The sequence below is a fragment of the Xenopus laevis genome, chromosome 3S, assembly GCF_017654675.1.
Source record: "Xenopus laevis strain J_2021 chromosome 3S, Xenopus_laevis_v10.1, whole genome shotgun sequence".
Lineage (NCBI taxonomy): Eukaryota > Metazoa > Chordata > Amphibia > Anura > Pipidae > Xenopus > Xenopus laevis.
Genome location: NC_054376.1, coordinates 61,076,241 through 61,101,201, shown reverse-complemented (window position 1 = coordinate 61,101,201; position 24,961 = coordinate 61,076,241). Strand labels below are relative to the sequence as shown.

Sequence of the window (24,961 nt, the reverse complement as noted above, 5' to 3'; positions counted from 1 at the left end):
TATATTTGTATTTCTTGTGATATCTAGTCTCTTAGGGGTATATAAGAGACGTTGTTTCTTTTAGGATTGTCTTTAGTTTTTTTCATTTTCTTACTTGTATTCTGATTGGTTGTGTTTTATATAAATGCTCATATCCTGTGGCTGACATCAGAGCCCATGACTAAGTGCCCTGAGTGGGTGCGAAATGCGTAGGGCGGATGGAGATGCAAATATAAATTTTTAACTTTGTATAAATAAAAATATTTTTTTAACTAATCTTCCTTGGTCCTGTTTATGGTTAGCATCAGGGTCTGGCCACACGGGCAGATTCGGGGAGATTAGTCGCCAGGCGACAATCTCCTCTTCTTTGCGGCGATCTGCCTTCCGCCAGCTAAAATGAAAATCGCCTGGGGGCAGGCACTCGGAGCACTTTGTTTTCCGAAGTCGCAAAAAGTTTCCTCGTGCGGCAATTACGGGCGACTTTGGAAAACGAAGTGCTCTGAGTGCCTGCCCCCAGGCGATTTTCATTTCAGCAAGCGGAAGGCAGATCGGGGAGATTAGTCGCCGCGACGAAGACGAGATTTGTCGCCTGCCAACTTATCTCCCCATGTGGCCAGTAACATCTGTACACAGAAACACAATCCCCAAACCTTTTTTGACCTTCCAGGAAGCTATTTAAATTCAGGGACAAACTGAAACATAAAGGAAAATTCTCCGGTGACATTTCACTCAGCATTAAAGAGGCACTCCTAAACACTGTAACATTCTGCAGCTTTTGTTGTTTAATAAGCTGGGTTTGCTCTCAATGAGATGGGATTTACAGCTGAAAATATTAGACAGATTGTACTGAATACATACATACAATAGCTTCCCCTCCCACCAGTCAGGAGTAATATCGGCACCTAGTTTCTCACTCCCAGATACAAAACATTTACATTCAGTCCGGAAGGCATCTGCCCCTTTTAAGGCTCAGCAGGCTTATGCGAGGGTAATGCAGTGAGGCAGCTGCTTTATCCCTATTTCTGTCTCACAAAGTTCCACCGAGAAGTCGCTAAGTCGTATGTCTCTGAGTGCCAGGATCTTCTCGTCCCTTGGTATGGACCTGTGTGCCCTGGGTAGTACAGTATGCATCCATTAACAGATCCCTGGAATGTGCTCACACAACGGTCAGAAGTTCTCTTTATTTCTGTCAAACATATCAGGGGGACAGAAACAGGAGGGGAGTTGTCATCTCCTCACCTAGAGGAATTGCACTAGTCTTCACCCTTCCATAGCGTTGCGTCCACAGTGCAGATGCTGTTTTAAATTAAAAGGGACTGGTTTCTTTATACAGGGCTTACAAACCACAAATAAAATTATTATTAATAATAATATAGTTATATTTATAATAAAAGCCTCTCTGACAAAATCATTAGCATTAGGAGAGGGTGAGTAACAGAATCCCATGAAAAGTAGTGGAGTCGGCTTGTTAAACACAAGTTTCCTGGTGCTCATTTTGAGCTGGGTTTGCATGCCAAGCATTCTGTAGCTCATGACCGTGCATGGGACATGAGGCGAAAGCTATGATGGAGGGCACAGAGCTTGGCAAGACAGGGGTATGACATTTGGCAGGCAGTCTTAGTAAAGGGTTTGGAGTTTCCTTCACACCATAAACTCATTGCTCCCAAACAAAACAACAGATTGTGAGCTGCCGTCAGGCCCCAGAATTTTATCCTCGCCACCATCTGGGGTGTCCCTGGGTTTCTGCGGGGACTGTTTGACACTCTTCAGTTTCTGCCTTCCTTTCTCAGGGTTAAAAGTCCCACGGCTAGTGAAATGTAAAGGTGCGCCAGAATCCTGAGCACTGGCTGGTGCTGACTCTCGGCTGTCCCCCTGTGCTCTGTAGAAGGGGTGCAAATGGAACCTCTTTCTGCCCAGTTGGGGTAAGCAGGATGAGGCAGTTGGAGAAGAGAGGTTGCGATCTCTGGTATCTGTGCTTTGCATGTCCCTTTTGGCCTGTCTTCTGGCTCGGGTTAACTCAGATCGTGAACCTTTCCCAGAACTCACTGCTAAACTTCTCTCTGAAAACAAAGGGCAAAAGGAGAGAACAAATGAACAACACAAGGAAATATTCACAGTGAAAATAAAGATTGTGTCAAATGGAGAAGTTTTGTTTTGCTTGAGGGGCAGTAGCAGGTTATATCTATACTACATACATCTTTCTGTACATCCCACTAAGCAGGGTCGAGCGGTGTCTTTCACATGTGCATACAACACGTCTTTCACACATGCATGTGGCGGAATTTAGAAGACGGGAGGGGGCCCAGGTGACTTCCAGTAGGGCCCTTTACTTTGCAGCCCCAGTGGGCCCCAAATGCGCCAGTCCGACTCTACCACTAAGCCAGTAAGCATATTTCAGCTATGGCAAATTCATTGTGCAAGGCTATGTGCAAGGCAAAGTGCCGAAAAACAGGTGCAATCTTCCATGTTTGCTATACTTTCTGCCCTGCCCATGATGAACTGTCACAGGATTAAAAATGAAAAATGGAGTACAGAGACCCTGTGTAGCACTTCAGTTACTTATTATAGGCACTGGCGGGACTTAAACCTTATGTGGAAAACACGTTGTTGAATTCACACTATGCCTCAATCAAGCAATTGTATTGGGTTGAAAGAGCAATTCTTCAGCACATGTTGTTGCAAGTCTAGAACACAGTGGGGCTCATTTATAAACACTGGGCAAATTTGCACCTGGGCAGTAACCCATAGCAACCAATCAGTGATCAGCTTTTTTCAGACAGCTGCAGGTTGAGCACTGAAAGTAATTATCTGATTGGTTGCCATGGGTTACTGCCCAGGAGCAAATTTGCCCACTATTTATAAATAACCCCCAGTAAGTAGACTTCACAGAATTTCACAGAAGAAAATTGCATGGCCACTTACCTGTCCTGATGGACACGGCCCCCTCAGAATCACAATTTAGATTTTCTGAGCTGTCTGCAGTTCCCAGTGATGCCTCTGACTCCAGAGTCTCATCATCAGAAGCTCGGGGCTCCAGCGCCAACATCTCATAGGCGAGCTCTTCCCTAGCGATGAAAAATGGAGCCTTAAGAGCTGGAGTAGGCTATAAAACACATTTCCTTACCCCTGAGATATAAGCACAAATGTATTTCCCAATGCTCTCTTCATCTTGATCTCAACCTTGGTTCACTCCTAATTTTGCCCTTTTATAAAGAAAGCAGGGGACTGTACTTTACTTACTTTTCCTTTTGCAGAGTCTCAATCTGCTGAGCCAAGATTCTCTCCTCCTGTTGCATAGCAGCCTCTTTCTGCTCTGGGGATTCCTCCTCTGAGGGGATGCTGGACAAGCTGTGATCACCAGCCGAGTCTGTAGTCGCAGTAGAGAGTCCAGATATCACTGGGCTTAGTCCAGGCCGGAGACGTCCTTTCCCCTGCACAGAATAATCAATGTGAATACACGCACCAGCACCAAATTAACCATCCAGTCAGGGAACAGGATAAATCATATAAATGGCAGGCTCCAAAGACAGGAATCTGTCATTTTATTGTAGTGCAAAGTATTAAGTAATCACCTTTTTATTACTCCCCATGCTGCATGCATGTACAGGAGTATATATTGTATAGAATTTAAATCCACTGTGAGCAAAAGACATGGACGGCTGATTCTTTGAAAATAACAGCATACCTTTGAACACTTTCCATAAAATAAGAGCGGGTTATCCAAGCATTGCTTACTATGTGTACAGAATGTCCTGCATATTTACATTCATACATTGAAGTTTATATACAAGTTTTTATATAAGCAATGTGGCATCTCCCGCTTATAAATAAATATTTCATGCTGTTGTTTATTACAGCCTGTGGCACCGTGAGCTGCTCCTTAGCAGGATAATGAAGGTTGCACTTTACAACTGCTGCTAGGTGGTGGATTTGAAATACTTACAATATATATATTTGTATTGCTTTCAGTAAAAAACAACAACAAATTGATAAACAATCAATTATGTTAAAGGAACAACAGATTTAAAAATCAAATTCACAGATATATGTGTCAATGTTTGGAAGAATTGAACAGGTTTGCACAATGGCCTGGAACCTGCAATGGAGACTGGCATCTCAGCATTCCCCAAAAATAGTAGAGTCTGTTTCACATATCAATCACTGGTTATTGTCTGTGCAATGCTATGATGTTGTGGCTGCATCCATACAGTGCATATACAGTACTTTTCCTGAAACTCTATGACAGTGTTAAAGGGGTTGTTCACCTTCAAGTTAACTTTTAGCATGATGTAGAGACAATTTGCAGTTGGTTGTTGGATAGTTATTTAGATTTTTATTCAGCAGCTCTCCAATTTGCAATCTTAGTAACATGGTTGCTAGGGTCCAAACCAACCACGCACTGATATCAATAACAGACTGGAATATAATTAGGAGAGGGCTTGAATAGAAAGATGAGTAATAACAAGTAGCAATAACAATACAATCAAAAATTATAAAAAAGAAAACAATGCTTAGAATTGGTCATTCTAGAATATACTAAATTTAACTTAAAGGTGAACCACCCCTTTAACTATAACTATGTGCATGTGTCTGAGTGGTTGGACTGGACTGGTCTAGAAACCCACGTCAACCAATCAGCTGTTATTATTTACTCGTTACCATTTTGAAAGTAATCTTTTGATTGGTTGCTTTGCATTACTAGATTTGGTGACTGCTCCTAGATTTATCTGTTGGATCCAAAACAGACAAAAGCTGTGCAGAAAACTTTTAGTTTAGGAATATTTACATATATATCTGTGACAGTAGCTCCAGACTGTATCAACATGTGCTTAAGGATGGTGGCAGACGTGGCTACTGGGGGAGATTACTTGACCAGCGACAAATCGCCTCTTCTTGGGGCGACTGATCTCAACTAAATGTCTTCCTGACGGCTAGAATGCAAATCACCGGCGTGATGGCACTCGCATTGCTTCGGCTTTCTGAAGTTGCCCAAAGTTTCCTCGTGACGTGAGGCAACTTCGGGCGACTTCGGAAAACGAAGTGTTCAGAGTCCCATCCCACCGGCGATTTATATTCTAGCCAGCGGAAAGGCATTTAGGGGAGATTAGTCGCCCGAAAAGGCGATTTGTCCCTGGGCGACTAATCTCCCACAGTAGCCACGTCTGCCATCACCCTAAGATGTGATTGACCTTTCACAACTCACCAACCTGTGTTGCATTTCTGAAAAATACAACATATAACAAACCACTCATTACGAATAGGACACACAATAATTATAAGAAGAGTTTGCACCCCAAATCTTATAATTATCGTAAGCACAAGACAAAAAATGTATATATTTATATACAGTAACTAAATGATGCAACAGGAAACTTTTACCAAATACATAGTGAGTACACACACATAGTTGCATACAGAATGGACTGTGACATGCACATGGTACACGAGATCTGACTAGTGTTTATGAGATCTGAATGGATATACAGGAGCCTTTATCACACTTAGTTAGCAAGCAGAAGGAATACAGAGGACAGTTACCCAACCATAGAATGTAACATTGCTCACAATGCTATTCTGAGCTCCTCTGAAATCTACAATATTTGTTGGATTTTTTTGCTATGTGATATTATAAATGTGCAGGAGCACCCCCTGCTGTTTGGTCCAGGCAAGGCCAAGCAGAACAGCAACAACATTGCTGATGGATAGAGCATCTAGGCTCTGTTCTGCTACTCATGTCAGGTCATGCTTCCTGCATCACTAAAATAAAGCTTTTGCTTTTGTTCATCACCCAAACAGATTAGAACTTGGTGTTACACACAATATCCATAATATTAGCAGTGTAAAAACAGCTAAAAAAATTGTGAAAGTAGCAAAAGAAATCGGAAATGCATGCTGAAGCATTTTACAATTAATTATATTTATATATGTGTTCTGGTGAGTGTTTTGAGTATATATTGTGTGTATAAGGGCAATGGTACACATTTAAAAGTTGTCAATAAAATGACCAGAACCACAGCAGACTGCTTCACTGGGGATTCAATGGAAATAATAAAACTCTGGGCAGAAATCTCTTTTTCCGACTATTGAGTGCACAAAAACAGCAATAAGACTGCCAATGGCAGCTCTGGTTATTTTTAGGACATGTTTTGATTCAGATGACCTAAAATAGGCGACAGACATGAATAGGTATGTAAGTTTGTAGTGAGTGGATAAGAATGGATTGTGGATATTTGCTGAAATGTCAGCTCTGGGGAGAAGAGAAAGCACACAATGTAAGGGTGAAACAGTCCCAAGCACTTGGGGTAGGCTGCTTAGACCGAAGCTTTAGAAAGTGAGGGCATCTCAGATATCGGGGCCATACTGTTGTTTCCTTGGGTAGAATCATTATGCAAAGCACTGCTCCTGTTACAGAAATGGAATGCGGATAGGGATTTGTTTAGGTACACAGCATAATAAGACGAGGGAGGCGGACAATAGGAAGCCTATAGATCTAGCTGTGCAAAATAATTCATGCCAGAAAAACTGTTTAAAAAGTGATAAAATAAATGCATATTTATAAAGCTGTGCATTTCTCCCTACACATGAATCGACTTTGCCCATAAGGAGCCCTACAGTCACCCATTAAGAAGGGGCTAATTTATTTTGCATTGCATGATTACCATAACTGAAATCTTTGTTTTATACCATGTCAGACCAATGGTAAGCCATTAATCTAAGAGGTAAAAATGCTGGTTACATGTATACTGTGTATTGATGTGAAAAATACAAGTATATAAAAAGAAACAGTTATGAATGTTGCTTCCCATATTGCTATCTTGCACAGTTATACCACTGCCTAAAATCTATACACAACTTGATATTTACACTGGATTTTACACTGCAAGATTTGCCATTCAGATGGCACTGCGTGTGTACTTGATTGTTACTGTTTTCACACTGTTTGATAAATAGGTCCCCATGTGAAGCAATGTTGATATGAGGAGAGACAGAGGATTGTGTTAGTCAGGGCAGGACCAAGGAATATACCAGGCAAGGGAAGAGTGGACAAGCAGACTAAACAGACTATGTGAAAAAGGAAAAGGGACAGAATGAATTAATGTGAGACAGCCTGATTAATATACATACCGGAATAGAGCTGCGATTTATGCTCATAAATCTAACTGCAATTAGTACGGGTTTCTGGATTAGAAAAGGAGATGAAAGGAAAGCAGAAGGTTAGAGGGAAGAGAGCAGCACAAGGGTGAGCAGAAGGAGCACAACTGAGTGTGTTAGTTAGTATGTCCAACTTCTACCTATGCAAACACGTCAGGACGACTCACCATGGACCTGCGGATTAGGGATAGCCGACTCTTTGCTTTATTCTCTGCAAACTCCAAGCTGTTTATATCCTTCAGCCGAGCTCTGTATTTATTCATTTGCTCCATCACAATCAGCTCAACACAGCTGCAAGAGACAGGCACCCATCACAAAGAGCGTTACAACTTCATAAAATAAAACAATAATGGGTATCAGGTGGCAATAAAAGCACTGAGAGAGTACACAAGAAGGTTATCATGGAATAGAAACCGAGGACTATGGGTGGGAAGAGCAAAAAGAGGAGCAATAAGAGGGGGCCTCAGGGAAACATTTTAATTAATCATATGGGAGATAGGGAGGGAGTTATTTACAACAGGAGCAACATGAGTGGGACAGGGCAAGGGCAGGCAATAGGTGCAAAACTCAGTGAGGCTCATTTATCAACACTGGGCAAATTTGCCCATGGGCAGTTACCTATAGCAACCAATCACAGATTAGCTTTTTGAAGCCAGCTGCAAGTAGAACAATGAATGCAGCAATTTGATTGGTTGCCATGGGTTACTGCCCATGGGCAAATTTGCCCAGTGTTGATAAATGAACCCCAGTGTCTCTCAGCCATTACAGGCTGCAGTGGGAGTCTACCTGTCTGACAAGATATTGGTAAATTATACAAAACCTACACAGATTATTGAAACAAACAATATTGATTGTTTTTTGTAAAAGTGACATTTTAGCACAGTTTAACAAAGCAATAAACTCAAATTTTCTCATTGTTGTACCCACTGATAGCAACCAGTCTAATTAATACAAAACTTACTAACTTCCACTCCATGTGCATGGACACAAGACATATCAAGGCAGTGATACATAGAAAGGCAATATTGTCCAGTAAAGGGCATTACAGTGAATGCCAAAGGGAAACTGTGCCACATAAACCTTAACAAGCCTATATACCCACTGTAACTAGACAGAAGCATTTTGCACAATAAAGCTGTTAGAATAATGGGCATAATAATTTTGTGGGAACTCACGCAGTTGTCTTTCCAATGTCCTGCACACTTTGCAATGGGTCTGTTGTGTCCGGACACCGAAGAATACATGGGGCAAACACAATGGCTAATGCATTGGCAGACATGCGATTGGTCTCCTCTTGTTGAGCAATCCTAAGGATACAAAAAAAGCAGGGGGCACGTTAGGTAACACATGGTTTTTGTCACATAACCCAATGCTGCATAAGGTATACCAAATTGGCACTACCATAACCTGTTTCACATAAGGGAAGCAGTAATCACCTGACCAGGTGGAAGATGAGTCTCTCCAATGTAATGAGGTGTGTCCGGGAGAGCTGGTCTACTACAGAATAAACCCCTCGCACCGTTTCCTTTCTTTCCCCCAGCCCTATAGAAAATAACGTCACGAAAATTTAGAAAAACTTATTTACTGACAGAATTTAGACTTAACAAGTAATACTATGTGATCACATAGTTAAGGTAAGTATTTAGGAGACAGGAAAACTAGATTATTATAGGGCAGCCCAGTTGTGAGTGGAGAGATGAAGAGTTTGAATCCAAAATGTTAGAGCAAAATTGGAGCAAGAAGTACAATATATTACCCATGGATCTAAGGAATTCTTCATATAGTTCAAAAGTCATCAGAGGATTAGGCAGCTCCCTTAGCCACTGCTTGAACACACTGGCAATCACATGGATATTGTAATCATCCAGATTTACATTTTCAATATCTGCAAGAGACAAAAGAGGCTGTAAAAGGGAACAGGGAATAAGCAGAACACAAAATTAGACAGGACAATACAATGGAAAATTAATTGCTATTAAAAAATCTTAAAATTATATTTCATTGAGTTAAAAAAGTAGGTAAAAAACCTCTTAAAAAAGCCTCAGTAAAAGTTTTTGGGCCTAAATGTAGTACTTCAAGATATACACTGCAAACTTTCCCCATTATAAAATGCTTCTAACAATGACAATTTGATGGGCCCTGTTCTGTTTTTATTAAATCAGACAAGTGGCTTTTTCCAAAATGTTGGACAAGCAGACCGAAGAAAATAAGAGCAGGCAACCATGGGTGTGAGATGTAGGATTGGCAGACATGCCCTTTTCCCACCTGTATCTAAACTTTGCCTCAGTTCTCGAATTTTATTGGTAGAGCCTGGCTTCCTGTATATTCCCTCTGTATACAGTCCGTGCATCTCAATGTAACTAATCAGCTTCTCCAGCAACACAGGCACAAGACGCTCCTCATTAGTAAGGCGGGACAAGTCCACTCCAAATTGCCGAGTTGAAAGCTCAGAGTCATTCTGGGTAAGAAGGGAAGCAGGGAAGAACAAAACAGGCATAAAAATTAAATAGAGAATGGGAGAAAAGGAGAGGAAAGACAGTAGAATAGGAAATAGCAAACACAAAGAGAAAGATATAAAATAGCCAATGATAAAACTGCAATGCAGAATTTTTAGAATAAAGACTGAGGGTACACAGGGCATAAGGTAGGCAGGCAGTGATGTAGATTCACTCTGTCAGTGGATCTACACATAGGACTGTATAGGAGTGGGGTTGAATCCCTTAGTCTGTGTTTTGTATACTGTAGAATGCACTCCCTGTATGCATAAATCTAATGGGCAACTGATACAGCAACTTTTGCTGAGATCAACCATTTAAATACTCTGACTCAATTAAAATAATAATAAAACATTCAGCCTTCTACAACTGATCCAGGAGAAATTATTATAACAGTTTAACACTTTGCTAATAGCAAAGGGAATGTAGTTTGGAAACATTAAAGGGATCCTGTCATCGGAAAACATGTTTTTTTTCAAAACGCATCAGTTAATAGTGCTACTCCAGCAGAATTCTGCACTGAAATCCATTTCTCAAAAGAGCAAACATGACTTGGGGCAGCTGGGAAATTGACAATATGTCTAGCCCCATGTCAGATTTCAAAATTGAATATAAAAAAATCTGCTTGCTCTTTTGAGAAATGGATTTCAGTGCAGAATTCTGCTGTTGGAGCAGCACTAATAACTGATTCATTTTGAAAAATTTTTTTTTTCCTATGACAGTATCCCTTTAAGCTAACATACCCTGCATAACCAAAGAGCTTGTTAGGAATATAGGGCAGTATAAAAGCAGGAAAGTGCTGAGACTGATGAATTTGAAACCTTATATTGATTTAACAGACATGATACCTGACATCAAAGGACAAAGCTAAAACAAATTACTACTTTGCAGTTTTCATTACCATCTCCTTGGTAAGTATAAGGTAACATGAGAAGCCAGTCGGATTAGAGAGAAGCATTTAAATGCAAAAATATAAACTGAAAGGAAAAAAGTGTGTGTGTGTGGGGCATACAACTAAGAAAAGAAATCAAATCCATTATATTTCTCACCTTTTTATTGCACGCTACATTGATCAAGGAACAGCATTTCTTGTGACAGGCATATCGGCACACTGAAATACAGCATTATTTCATGAGAAGTCGCACAGAATCACAAGCCGTGTGTTTGTGAACATTCTGGGACATGTAGTACAACAATAACAGGGACATTAGCTACCTCCTGAAAGCACACACCCGGGCTCTGCTGTGTTACTCAATTTGGTCTAAAGCAAAACATCTGAATCTTTTTAAGTGCAGGAATATCAAATATAAAGTGTAATCTAGGATATGTGTCTTTGGAGATAACTCTATACTTCCCTGTTTTGGAAATGCCTATTACATATTAGACCTCTGGACTCCATTTGGCCATCAAAAAAAGAATTGTTAGTCAAAGACTAATTTTAGAAGACAATACTAATATAAATATAATTACATGAAAGTATGAAAGTTGGAGCAAAGCAAATAGTTGCGAGTTAGCTATGTGATTTAATAATACCGCAAAATTAACTGCTTTGATGTAAATGTCAGACTTACATTTGCAGACAGCAGCTCGATCCATGATCCAGATGAGTGAAGAGCAGTACTCGCAATATGTAGGAATGTTGTACTGGGTAATTTTAAATATGTGACCATTATGTTCTTCTACCTGTGAGAGGCAGAAGATGACAGAGTAAGCTTAGGAGATAAAGAAAACTGCAGAGAGAAGAAGAGAAGAAGCAGTGCAGGAAGGACAAAGACTCAGTTGGACAAGTAGAGAGGCAAAAAGTGTGCTAGGAGACAGAAAGAAGGGAAGCAAAGTGATGAAGGGCAAGCATGCTACCAGGGTGTAGGCAGAAGTGGTAGATAAAGAGATTGGTCTGGCAGATGAACTCACAATATCAGAGTCCTTTTTCCTCCTCTTTTTACGTTCTGTCTTTTGGATCTTGAAATAAGGAAGAAAAAAATGTAAGCGAACATTAGCGACTGAGATTCTCCTTTTTTTGGAACTCGCTGACACCATCCCTTCGAGATGCTCCAGACTTGCTAAATGCAGGTTCTCAAAATGCTATCACCTTCCCATCCCATTTGCTTAAATGCAATATTTGCAGGGCATTTTCTTTTTGCATAGCCTTTTACTACATGGGCTGTTATAATATAAAGGCTAAGAGCTCATTCAGTGCAAGGTAGCTTCCTTGTGGCATACTGCATAGTAGATATATAATCATATATACACATTTTAATCCAATATTTGGCATTGCTTATGTTCCCTGGATGCTAAGATAAACCACAATACTCATATGTGGATAAGCACATATAGGAAAACAGAGGTTTTCTTAACCTGAAGAACGGTTTGCTGTTGGATGCCTTCAGTCATAGGCTGTTCCATATGCTGGTATCATTTTGTTTATATGTTTCCGATCAATTAAGGCTACTCAACAAGAACAAAAAAAACTGAAGATTGGTCCCTATACTTTCCTTAACAGGCATGTTTGGCAAAGCTTTTTACCTTTCCTGGGGTGTAATTCATAGGTTTATATTCAGTGACAAACTCATCTAGGAACACCTTGAATGTGTTTATCCAGACTTTGAGTGGAGACTCACTCCAACTCCGAGGGTGCTGCTGTTTCATTGTTTTGTCCAGGATCTGCTCAAATAGTGCACCCAGGTCTCTGTAACGGATGCTCTTGCCATCTTCTCCCTGCCAGAGCAGCAGATAAAGGAAAGTAGAATCATCTAAAGACTTGATTGATCGACTTCAATATTTGACATTAAAAAATTGAGACAACCCATATACCATTAGTGAAGTTGAATAAAGGCTGAAGATATTCTGGCGGAATTCTTTCAGGGCTCTTTTAAACAGAACATCCACAAGAGAATCCTTCTTTCCATCTACAGAGTACAAATCACCAATCTGCATCATGAGATCAAAATGAGATCAATAGAAGAAGGAATTCAGGAATATAAAATACAGACAAAGTGGACATGGCAGGCCAACTTACATATCCACCATAAAGAGATCAGGTTAAACATATGTAAACCAGCTAAAAGGGATTTATTCATATGGTATTAAAAAGATTTTGTGCTGAAAAGATGTTTCCTATTCATTAAAGTTGGATTTTGAAAACATGGCAGAAAACATTTCACGAACTTGGATGAAGCAGCGCACACTCTCCTCACAGTTTGGCAGTTTGAGCCCGGTGCACAGTGTAGAGGGCACGGCAACCCCCAGGAATACGTACAAAACAAACAGAATCACTGGCACACGTGGCAATTCAAGTGCCGGGTTACCCCGTGCTCTTTATTGTGCGGATGTCCGCACAATAAAGAGCACGGGGTAACCCGGCACTTGAATTGCCACGTGTGCCAGAAAACATTTCACACCACATATTTGGCATACATAATGGAGCTAGAATATTTAGTCAATTTATAAAAGTGCATAAAATATTTTACACCAGAATGCAAAGAAATGAAACCATTGCACATTAGGTAAAGCCACTTCTCTTCAAATAGATATTTTGCCCCAAACTCAGTGGCAGACTTTCCCCAGTTTAAGAGACTTTGCAGCTTAAAGGAGAAGTCAACCATTAAGAAAAAACCCTGCACCCCCCCTCCCCACGGAGACCCTCCCTCCACCCCCATCCTAAATGCCCATCCGGGGAAATGCTCCATACTTTACACTTATCCCCCCGGCAACTGCACAAGCGCCAGAAACGCACGAAAATTGCAGAAGTGCCGGAAGACACAAAGACATGGAATATGGCTGCGTGGAAGTCCGATGCCAGAATCTTTGCCGAGGGGTAAGTATAAAATATAAATTTTTGTCTCATTAGTCTAAAGCACATTGTTCCAAAATGACTGTGGCTTGTCTAAATGAGCTTTTGCATACGACTGTTTGTGGCATGAGTGCAGAAAGGGCTTCTTTCTCATCACCCTGCCATACAGATGTTCTTTGTGCAAATTGTGCTGAATTGTAGAACGATATACAGATACATCATCTGCAGCAAGATGTTCTTGCAGGTCTTTGGAGGTGAACTTTGGGTTGTCTGTAACCATTCTCACAAACCTCCGTATATGCCGCTCCTGTATTTTACTTGGCCTGTCAGACTTCGGCTTTACAGCAACTGTGCCTGTGGCCTTCCATTTCCTGATTACATTCCTTACAGATGAAACTGACAGTTTAAACCTCTGAGATAGCTTTGAGGATCCCATCCTGTCACGCTTCAGAGGAGAGTCAAATAGAAGCACAACTTGCAATTGGCCACCTTAAATACCTTTTCTCATGATTGGACACAACTGCCAAATTCAAGGCTTAACGAGCTAATCCAACCAATTTGATATTGCCAGTAATCAGTATTGAGCTGCTACATGCATTCAAATAGCAATATTACAAGGGTACCCAAATTTTTGCACAGCAAGTTTTTCACATTTGATTTAATTTTATACAACTGAATACTGCTTCTCTAAAATCTTTGTTTAGAAAACACCTCACTACTCAGATGTTCCTGGGAAATTAAAGAAATTCCACTGTTATCTTTTTTGTTGAAAGTGGAGTAAATTATTATGCACTCTGAGAGGGGTTCCCAAACTTTTTCATATGACTGTAGGAATATTTATGTCATGGCATGAATGTCTTTCAGTCCAAAAGGCATTTTATTCAAGGACACTGACAAGGAATGTGCAACAAATGAAAATCTGGTTGTGGGAACTATTAGCCCTACTCTAATCCTGCAGACTTTCAACATTGACACAAAGACTTACCTTTTTTTGCAGAAAGTCATCCATGCACTTAAGGTCACTTGCACTGCAGATGATCTGAGTGTGCTCATGTTGCCACTGCACAGGTTCAAGGCCAGAACTGCTAATCTTCAGACTTCTTCTGCGCTGTACCTTTGGGGAAGGGTCCTTATTCTCCTTCTCACGCCCTCGGTTAAGATCTGGACTGTGAGGAACCAGCCACAAGCCTGAATCCACTGAGGGGAAAGGTGCACAGCCTGATTGGACCAAGAGTTTTTATGTGTGACCATGTCAAGTTAGTACAATAACGGCAAAGGAAGCTTCAGAATGTATGTGCGATAGCCTCAGTGGCTCCCTTTCATGCTTTTTATTCTGGCTATAAGGATCAACTTTCAGAGTACCTGCAAATAAGGGTATGGGATCTGTTATCTGGAAACCCGTTATCCAGAAAGCTCCAAATTACGGAAAGGCCGTCTCCTACAGACTACATTATATCTAAATAATAAAAACTAAAACAGTACCTTGTACTTCATACAAACTAAGATATAATGAATCCTTATTAGAAGCAAAACCAGCCTATTGGGTTTATTTAATGTTTACATGATTTTACAGTAGAGTTAAGGTATGAAGATCCAAATTAAGGAAAGATCCACCATCCAGAAAACCCCGGGTCCAGAGAATTCTGGATAAAAGGTGCCATACCTGTACAACAAACCCATAATATCATATCAAGCACTGACAGTTCAATGAAACCTTAGGGTTGGGGAAGGAAAATTTAGGAAGTGAAAAATAGCAGAGATGTAAGTACGAACAAAAAATAAAGATAAAATCTGTGAATGTGTTAAGGCAATTTAAGCTAAAAAACCAAAAGGAGAACTAAACCCTAAAAAAGATATGGTTAAAAATGCCATATTTTATATACTGAACTTATTGCACCAGCCTAACATATCAGCTTGTCAATAGCAGCAATGATCCAGGATCCAGGAACTTGTCACAGGGAGTCACCATCTTGGAAAGTGTCTGTGACACTCACATGCTCAGTGGGCTCTGAGCAGCTGTTGAGAAGCTAAGCTTAGGGGTCATCACAAAATTTACAAGCAGAAAATTAGGTGTCTGTAATATAAGCTGATTCTACAAGGCTGATTATTAAATTCTGTAACTAATTGCACTGGTTTCTGAGCTGCCATGTAGTAATTATATGTATTAAGCTGGCCATAAACTCAAAGATAAAGTCCTATGAACCTTCGTTTCGTCCAATTTTTGGACCATGTGTGGATCATCCCAATAGTTTTCGTACGATGGTGATCAGACAGGTTAGAAGATTTCTGTTGGCTAACAATAATATCTCTGCATGTACTGCCTGATATCTGATGATATCAATGGTTGACTGTCACTAATATTTATCCAACATAATTTTGTTATGATTTCTGTCTGTCAATTAATGGCCAGAACATTGTCTGATTTATTAATTTTACTACTAAGGTTAATTGTAGATCCTTACATCGAAACAAAGAATATTTTGTTGTACAAAAAATAAAATCTGCATATCTTTTGCCAGCTTTAAGTACTAATCAGCCTTATAGTGTGACATTTCTATTCTATGTGTACTGTATATTATGAGTGGGTCCCCAAGCTCAGTAACTGACAGCAGCACAGAGCATGTGCAGTGAATGAAAAGAAGATGGGGAGCTACTGGGGCATCTTTGGAGACACAATTCTATAATGCTTAAGGGCTGTGGTTGCCCTTGGCTGACAGAAGCCCAAAACATAAAGTAAAACATTTCTAGCTACTTCTTTTGTTAGGCTTTAGTTCTCCTCTACGTGTCTGTTTCATTTTGCAATAGTACTGCAGTATGATAATGGAAAGCCTTGAATTTGCCAGGCCATTACCTAACACAATATTTACAGAAGAAGCCAGGGAAAGATATGTATGTGGTCAGTATTCTAAAAATAGTTTCACTAAAACAGACATTTCTAGGAAAACTGGGACAAGATATTTTAAAATGTAGCAGTGACGTAAAATCTAGGAGAAGAACCACTGAAATGTATTAGAATTAGTATGCTCAAAAAAAACAGCGTACTGGGTGGGAAAACTGAAAATGCTGCAATGTAAAATGGAGTTTTGACTGGATTACGCAATCATCTACCATGCTTACCATCACTAGAAAGGGTAGCAGAGCTGCCATCTCTTCCTGAGGGTTCCACATCCATCTCCAAAATTTTGGATTGAGGGGTCAACTTCTCTGAAGCCTTCATCTTGCCCCAAAAGCGAATCTTCCCTTTCTGTGGTCTAAAGTGACACAAAATGGAGTACGTATTGCTAAGAGAGGCCAGGCACAATTAACTCTTTACCTTTATGTACAGAATGCATGAAACTCATCTTCTGAGCTTGTACCTTGTGTCAGACTCTGACGTAGTGTGTGACATAAGAAAACGGAACATCTCTCCCTGAGACACAGCCTTATGCAGTCTGCTGGATTTGTCTCCTCTCTGCACCCGCTGCAACATCTGTGGGGTATGGGAAAAGCATTTTATGAAACATTAGCATTAATAAAATGATGTTAATGTAAATTACTGTAATAGGAGCTGCCATAATGCTTGCATTAGGAAGTGCGTTCTACTTAAATAAAAACAGAAAAATGTCAATCTTTAGAACCACAAGCAGCACTGCTGTTATTTCAGTCTAAAGACTTTGCAGAGGCAATGGCAGTTCCATTCATATAAAAAAAACAAAAAGAAGGAACCAAATCTTAACCGTGAATACATTTATAATTGACAATCTGATTATCCTGTGTAATTGACACAGATATGCTGACAAGTAATATGCAGAATTCATAGTTGGTGTTTTTTCTGCCAGTACAAATCTGCTGGTGTAGAAAACACATCCTACCTGTATTGTGTGTGTGCAGCAAAAGGAACTGAGTGCACCTGCCTGTCAGTACTTAAAAGGAGCAGATTTTGGCCAGAAAAAGACACTTGCTTGTATTCAAGCTGAAATCCACTCTGAGGGAGCATTGACAAATTGGTGCTGTTCCTGTCAGTGTTCATGCAACATGGGGCGGACAGGAGTGAATTGCCAAGTGTGACAGTAGCCTAAATGTTTCAAATGCTTTCTGCTACACAGCATATCAACAAGAACCAGGGATCTCAAACCGGTGGTTATCTGCATAATTACTAAACAGGCTTTCTGCAGTGACTACAAGCTGTGCTGCATATCATACCAAAACACTGAAACAGGGAGCCCCTGATGATGAATCCAGGATTCAGTTGGGGATTTAGTCAAATCTTAGAATGTTTGTCAGGGCATTCGAGCTGAACCAAAACCAAACCATATGACTTTAAAGTACTGGATAAGGACAAGGACACTCATGATGATTCCAGGACGTTTTGCTGTCTGTTTGTTTTCCAGCTTGGCAGACCGGCCACAAAATGCCCAGAATCCCCCTCTGTACATTCATACAGGAATCTTCAGCACCCACGGTGACTCATGGGTTACACAAATCAAGAATGTATTAGCCAGCTACCCAAAAGGCATTTTTAAACTGGGCAGGCACCTCTTTACCTACAGTATCAGTCAGTATTAGTATATTCCTCTTTATGTTTGATGATACACCCGTCTACTGTACTTTCTGGTTGAGTTTGCACTTTATGCATACATGAATAATAATACATTGAATGCCATATTAACGCAGACTCAGCTCTTATTATTTTGCAATTGCGATGATTCCTACATCATACCAATCCACCCATTCCATTGGCTGGTGTATTTGTTTGCCTACAGGAGGAAAAGGGACTCATTTGGCATGACTAAGCAAACTTGAAACTTAATGGACAAGAGTTGTTCTTGAATTGCCTCTGGATAATCTACAAAGACAGATGCTACGTCTGGGTTTACCATTTCTGAGTCGCTGTGACAAGCTTGGCTCAGTCTGCCTGTCTCTTCTGCTGAGTTAGTGGGAGGGTTCAGCTCCCTTTGGTCATCTGACTCCTCCTCAGAATCTGCCCCCCCAAGAGCTCCTCTAGTCATGATATCAGAGCGAGTTCGTGCCATACGAGCCTTCCGTCTGTGTGGGGCCTGACAAACAGAATGACATGGGACATGGGGATGGCAAAATGAAATCACAGGCACATGGTTGTACAGAAATGAGGCAAAACCATACACTGATACACTAAAATAAATCTACATATGGAAAAGAGAGGGCAATGAGGACTGCAACATCAGTGAAACAAATGGGAAATGCATCACTATGTGAAAGAACCTGGCACACCACACTCAGGTCAAAGAAACACACTGGTAACATTTAAGGTTCATTCACTCAACCACATTTTTAGATAATATGTAGCCAAAGTCCAGACTAGGCCACATCACATATGCAGATTGTAATGGTAAAGGATAACATGCTAAAGGGATTCTGTCGTCATTTTTATGGAATCGTTTTTTGGCTAAATTACACAGTGTGCATTGCAAATAATTTATTCTACCATATAAAATGTTATTCTTGAATCAATAAATATATTTTTTAACATTGGTGTTTAGGCAGCTATCTCAGCATCTCAGGTCATTGTGCCCGATCATGTGCTTTCAGAAAGAGCCAGCAGTTCACAATGGAACTGCTCTCAGGTAAGTTTTTTGTTTCTCCTACTCTGTCACTGTAGTGCTGTCAGGCTTGGGTGTTTTACTATTACATTTACTATTAAGTGTTATTCTCATATCTACCACTAGGTGGGGAGCATATTTACCTTCCCTTCGTTCTGTTGATAGGCTGGGGTGGGGCAAAGGAAGTTTGGGTGATATCACTCCAACTTGCAGAGCGTGAGTAAAGAGTGACTGAAGTTTATCATAGCAAAGTCACATGGCTGAGGGCACCTGGAAAACTAAGAACATGTCTAGCCCTATCTCAGATTTCAAAATTAAATATAAAAAAATCTGTTTGCTCTTTTAAAAAAACTTTAACTATCCAGTCTATATTCCAGTATATATATCACCATCTGTCATTTACTGAAAACCATCTACATCATATCAAAAGTGCATTTTGAAGTGAAAATCCTTAGTGAAACTTCATAAAACATAAACATGAATCTCAAGAACTCAAGTAAGGAACTGGGGACAATCAAAAGCTTACACAAGCTGAACTGAAATAAGTCAGTACTGCAATCATAGACCAAGCCAAACACTGTAGATTTAAAAGAGGACACAAATCAAAAGAAGAGTGTTTCATTTTCATAACCAATTGTGTTTTCAAGTGTGGTGGAAATACCTTCAGAATATTATCACTTTAATTATCACTGATGTGCTCTTCTGTTACACAGATGTGAGGGAGAGTGTGCGTATGTGTTTGAGTGTGTACAGTCCTGTGTGAGAGCACTGGCTCTAGTTAAGGCGGCCATACACACACAGATATCATACGTAACTAATTTTCTATCTGCATATCTGACCATTCAGCTTTACACGTTTGTACTGAATCAATCGTTCTTGTAACGTTTATGGCCACCTTTAGTCCTCATTTACATGTGCATGTCTGTTTTCAGCCACGACTGGAAAAGGATCAAATAATCAGTATTGCATGTTAGGAATTGCATCTATTGACATGATATGCACAGACTGCAATGTAGATCAAAGGATGTGAATTCTGATATACAATCCTACTAGTCAAACCTTTTTCTAGTCAGTCTCCCTGGAATTGAATCAAATCAACAAATGTACATGAGGTCTTACTATGTGTCTGTGAGATAGCATCAGCCTGTGTTTTTTACATGTGTGCCACTCACGTTCTTATGTCAGATTTCGGCTCAATTTTGTTACATTGTATTGATGTGCGAACATGGTCACTTTTTTTTTTTTTCATTTTTTGTTTTTACTGCACTAGAGAGTTAGTGCTCACTATTTTAACCATTATGTGGGTTAGAGGTCAGGATTCTTTGGGCAAGCCTTAATAATTTATTATGGAATAGTTGGAAATCAGAAGAACAGTTGGGCATTAAAAGTAACAACTTTGCAGTTAAGATACATAGTCAACAAGATTTCTCAGTCAGCACTTACTTCTGTCACTGCAGATGGCTCTGTTGCATCCAGTCGTTTCGGATCACGGGCAGACCGCTGAGGACGGGAGGAGTTTACTCTGGAAACAAGAAGAGGGTCAGTGGCAGAATACCTACATGGGATAGAAAAGCTGCAGACAGAGAGTCTAGTATAATAGCTGGGATAGAAAACACAGTGTAGTTTTAATTGAAATCACTGGAAGAACTAAAAATATAAATCTATATAGGACCCTAAATTTTTCTATTGTACTATTCCCAGCAGGGAGTGAGAGGTTCAGAGCAAACTCGTGTGTCATTTAATCTCACTCTGTATGGCACTGGCCATGTGCCTGTGTTAGGCCTGACAAATCAATTTTTATTTATATTTCATAACTGCTACATCTTTCATACTATTATTTTCTTCTAGTCCCATCTAGCCACTAGCTCTTGTTTAAGCATTATTTCACTTTGATTATGTGTGTGTATGTGTGGCATTCCGAGTTGACTTCTAATATCCTCGTATTGTATAACAGGGAGTACATTATTTATTATGAATTGTGTGTATGTATGTATATATATATATATATATTTTTCCTGCAGGCAGCCCCACTCAGATCCGGATTTCTTAGATGTGGGTGCTGGTTCAAATATTATGTATAGTATTCATATAGAGCCGTACTCCATTTTTTCTAGTGAACCAATAATATTTATTTGCATAAATCTGTGTTCCAATGTTTCGGCCCTCCTTAGGGCCTTTTTCAAGGACGAAACGTCGACCTGCTTTTTAAATGTATTTAAAAAAGAATATAATTTTTTAAATTTTTTTTAAAAATCCTTGTGTGACTCCTCCTTCTTTTGGATTTTTTCTAAATACAGCTACAATAGATAGAACCAAGGTAATCTAGTTAGATTATTTAGTTATGTTTTTGGTGTGCTGAACTACTCTGTATTATATATTTTTATAAATATATATATATATATATATATATATATATATATATATATATATATATATATATATATATATATATATATATATATATATAGATAGATAGATAGATAGATAAAATCGCTGTGAGTGCTTTAATAGCATGGACTGCTATAATTAATTTTGGATAGCACCCAGCAAGTGGCTCTATGAATGGTGAGTGCCGATAATCTCCACATATATTTATATATATTAAAGCCATGAACATCCTGTAAACGGTATCCTTATAATTGGTGCTTGGTGATATACTCACTGTATTATAATATTTTGTATTATAATAAATAATGTACCCTCCGTTGTAAATTAGAAAGATATTTGAAGTCATATTGGAGTTCCATGACCTGCAAAAATATGTACTTGGTCATCGGCCTTGTGCCTTTATGTGGTCAGGACCAAATAATACACACACAAAGAGGGAGATAGCAACACACAAACACACAGAGAGAAGGAGATAGCGAGACACAAACACACGTGAAATAAACATGAATGGGAACAACAGTGTATAAAAAAGTGGTAGTGTAAATAATACACTCACTCTGAGTGTGGAATATTCCCTTTAGGATTAAAAAATATGGTGGAATTCCTTGTGGTGTGCAACCAAGTTTGCTTTCCTGTATCTCTTGTCTCCCCAACAGGGTCCCTATGTGGTGGGTCCTGCCCTCCTACAATTTTGCTTGTTGGACGGTCATTTTGTAAAATTTCTGGGTCACGTTTCCCTCCAATGCTTAGTCCCTTTATCTCCACAGTGGGCTTAGTTGGAGGACCCTGAATAAGCAAAGACTGTGGCCTATTGGATAGTCTTTTAGAGGTCCCCAATGGACTTTTCTCTGGTTCCTGAATCTTACGTTGCTGCTCAAGTTCTAGTTTTTCCTGGCGGATCTGCTCCATAATTTTTCGCTCCTTCTCCTGCTGAAGTTGTTTTTGCTGCTGTTCTTTCTCTTGGTTCAGTTTGTGAAGCCTCTGCAAGACAGAATCAGTAGGAATCTCCCCAGTTTCAGTGAGCTTCTGGGTGAGCAAAGTTTCCTGTTGTGGGAGATAGAATGTAGGGAGGCTGCTTGACAGCAGTGGCTCCTGTGTGTGTGTCCTATAAAAAATGGGAAGAGAGCTTTTAGCAGGAGCACTTTCTGATATCTCAAACTCTTGAGGCTTCTGCCTCCAGCTGGATGATGCAGAGTGGGAAATATCAACAGCCACAGATGCAGGGGATGGTGTGTGGTGGAAATGAGCATCTTCCTCTGTTACACTGGAAATGGCAAGTCCATTGGAGGAGATATTTACTGGTCTCTGAGATTCAGAAGATACTTGGGTACAATTGCTGGAGTGAGAATTGACAGAATCATGATTAGGAGATCCTGGTAAAAAGTGTGGAACAGAAATGTTAGGACTCAAGGGTTCATTGGAAGGAGGCTTTTCTGGAGTGCACTGATGCTCATCACTTACATGGTCATTACTGGGAGTGCATTGTGTTTCAGTTGTGACAGAGTATGGAGGTTCTATACTAGAAAAACTAGATGGGTCATAAGTCTGTGAGGTTGAATTATCATGAATGTGGGAATCTTGGCATGCCACACAGGTATAGCTGGTTAGTGCATGAGTTTGAGAGCTGGGAATTATTTCAGAGGTTGATTGCGGTGTATGATGGTCTTTAGGAGACTGCAAATTTTCCTCAAAGTTTGTAAGTTCCAAACTAAATTCAGAACCATCACTTTCTGGAGTGTCAGTGAGCCTATCCAAAACCTCTGCAGACCAGCGCCGCTCCTCTGAAGGAGAGATTCCTCCACAGCGTACTTTTAGTAACTCAAGACTGAACTGAGCTTGCTCTAGCTCCCGCAATCGCCGGCTTTCTCTCTTTGCACGGAAAACCTTTCGCTGATTTGGATTCTCCAGAGATTTTAGTCTTTCCCTTATGTGCACTTCAACTGGTGTCTCAGATAGAGAGTTAAGATCTGCTAAACAAGAGGAATCTAACAGTTGTTGTCCATTAAGTTCCACAGAATCTTGTGAATGTGTGAAATTCATGTCTGGAGTGTGAGCAGTAAGTCTGTTGAGTCCGCAACCCTGGTCTCCTTGGGAAAGTCCATGGACAAAACAGTTTGATTTTCGATCAATAAGTGAATGAAACCTATTAAGAATAAAATAATAATAATTAAAAACTGCTGTAGAGGCCCAAGGCATAATCTAGTTCTATATTTTATTATATCAATGTAATCTGAATTACCTGCATCTGGCTAAATAACCTCTATATATTGCTTGCATAGCAATAATGTACTTCCGCTTTCTCTGATACAGACTTTTCTGATGGTATGCTCTCCACCAAGCTTGGATGGACACAGCAGCTCTCTGCCTCTTCAAGTTATATTCTCGCCAGCAGTTTTGTATAACAAGTGCTGAGTTCTTTGTCTTTAGAAACATTAGCCGTGCCCTTTGACATCTCCACCATGACTGAATTATACAAGCTGCCTCACAAGGAATAAGTGTGTTTACCAGGGGTTCCTCCCCAATCCACTGCCTTTTGTAATGTCTCCAACATCTCTATACAATGAAGAATGATCACATTTAATAGTTATTAAAGAATGAATCATAAAGATGATATTAGTTCTATATTAAGCGGGAATACCTGGATGGTAATTACTGCATCCCTGAGGATTAGGAACCTCTTTCGTTGGAGTCTTGCTCTTATCCAATGCTGCAGCAAAATGATTCGCTGAAGTACTGTTTGGTGCAACATTTCCATAAGACACTGGCGTTCCTGCTCTTTCAAGAACACCTGAAAAAAAAACAGAGGTTTGACTCTCTGGTTTAACCAGACGAAGAAAACTGTGTTATATTTCATAACACATATAAATATGCTCCAACAAGACACAGAAAATGGACCAACCTTCTAAAAGCTCAACATCATAAAAATAATGGGTCCAAAGTGGTCCAAATATTTGGTTGGCAAATTTATACACCCATGAAATAAAATGATACACACTAGCTAAAAGCTCTCTGAATTCTGGTGCTATAACCTTTCAGCTTACCATGGTTCTCCCCACTTGGTATTGATCAGGGCTGTGACTTATTCTCCAGAAGAATTCCTTAATACTTTGATGGACAGGGGAAATGTCTTTAGGCAGCAACACTGAAAACTGTGTTATAAAGTCCTATTAAAGGGAACAGAAAAAAATCAATAATTTGTGTAACAACCTAACTTACCCCCGTTAGCATTCAGGACCTTTAAGCTAAAATTACTGATAAATCATGGTTATTTCTGCCAGCAGGGAACACCCATCAGCTCTCATGGGCCAATGTTAGCCATGTGTATTTTTTGGGTGGAAATGCACTCATACCTGCAATTTGTAATATTGAAAACTGTGTTATAAAGTCCTATTAAAGGGAACAGAAAAAAATCAATAATTTGTGCAACAACCTAACTTATCCCCGTTAGCATTCAGGACCTTTAAGCTAAAATTACTGATAAATCATGGTTATTTCTGCCAGCAGGGAACACCCATCAGCTCTCATGGGCCAATGTTAGCCATGTGTATTTTTTGGGTGGAAATGCACTCATACCTGCAATTTGTAATATAACCCTTAAG

The 24,961-nt window shown here is 39.9% G+C and overlaps 1 protein-coding gene across 7 annotated transcripts in view; it reads right to left on the bottom strand.

Moving 5' to 3' along the window:
* Window positions 1–738: 738 nt before the first annotated feature.
* Window positions 739–24,961, bottom strand: part of LOC108712992 (unconventional myosin-IXa) — a 76,252-nt gene continuing 52,029 nt past the window's right edge. For 3 of the 7 annotated variants that reach the window (XM_018255607.2, XM_041588370.1, XM_018255609.2), the window contains 23 exons: window positions 24,404–24,526; window positions 24,001–24,150; window positions 23,602–23,915; window positions 21,919–23,505; window positions 20,418–20,496; window positions 18,273–18,452; window positions 16,773–16,885; window positions 16,534–16,667; window positions 14,402–14,634; window positions 12,438–12,554; window positions 12,150–12,341; window positions 11,538–11,585; window positions 11,198–11,309; window positions 10,676–10,737; window positions 9,397–9,589; window positions 8,888–9,016; window positions 8,568–8,673; window positions 8,307–8,438; window positions 7,299–7,422; window positions 7,105–7,158; window positions 3,220–3,410; window positions 2,902–3,044; window positions 739–2,039 (listed from right to left, as the gene is read on the bottom strand). In XM_018255607.2, the coding sequence (XP_018111096.1) occupies window positions 1,621–2,039; window positions 2,902–3,044; window positions 3,220–3,410; window positions 7,105–7,158; window positions 7,299–7,422; window positions 8,307–8,438; window positions 8,568–8,673; window positions 8,888–9,016; window positions 9,397–9,589; window positions 10,676–10,737; window positions 11,198–11,309; window positions 11,538–11,585; window positions 12,150–12,341; window positions 12,438–12,554; window positions 14,402–14,634; window positions 16,534–16,667; window positions 16,773–16,885; window positions 18,273–18,452; window positions 20,418–20,496; window positions 21,919–23,505; window positions 23,602–23,915; window positions 24,001–24,150; window positions 24,404–24,526 (4,935 nt within the window). In that variant the 3' untranslated portion in view covers window positions 739–1,620. The remainder of the gene's footprint in view (window positions 2,040–2,901; window positions 3,045–3,219; window positions 3,411–7,104; window positions 7,159–7,298; window positions 7,423–8,306; window positions 8,439–8,567; window positions 8,674–8,887; window positions 9,017–9,396; window positions 9,590–10,675; window positions 10,738–11,197; window positions 11,310–11,537; window positions 11,586–12,149; window positions 12,342–12,437; window positions 12,555–14,401; window positions 14,635–16,533; window positions 16,668–16,772; window positions 16,886–18,272; window positions 18,453–20,417; window positions 20,497–21,918; window positions 23,506–23,601; window positions 23,916–24,000; window positions 24,151–24,403; window positions 24,527–24,961) is intronic. The other 4 variants (XM_041588368.1, XM_018255610.2, XM_041588369.1 and 1 more) reach the window with 3 other exon arrangements.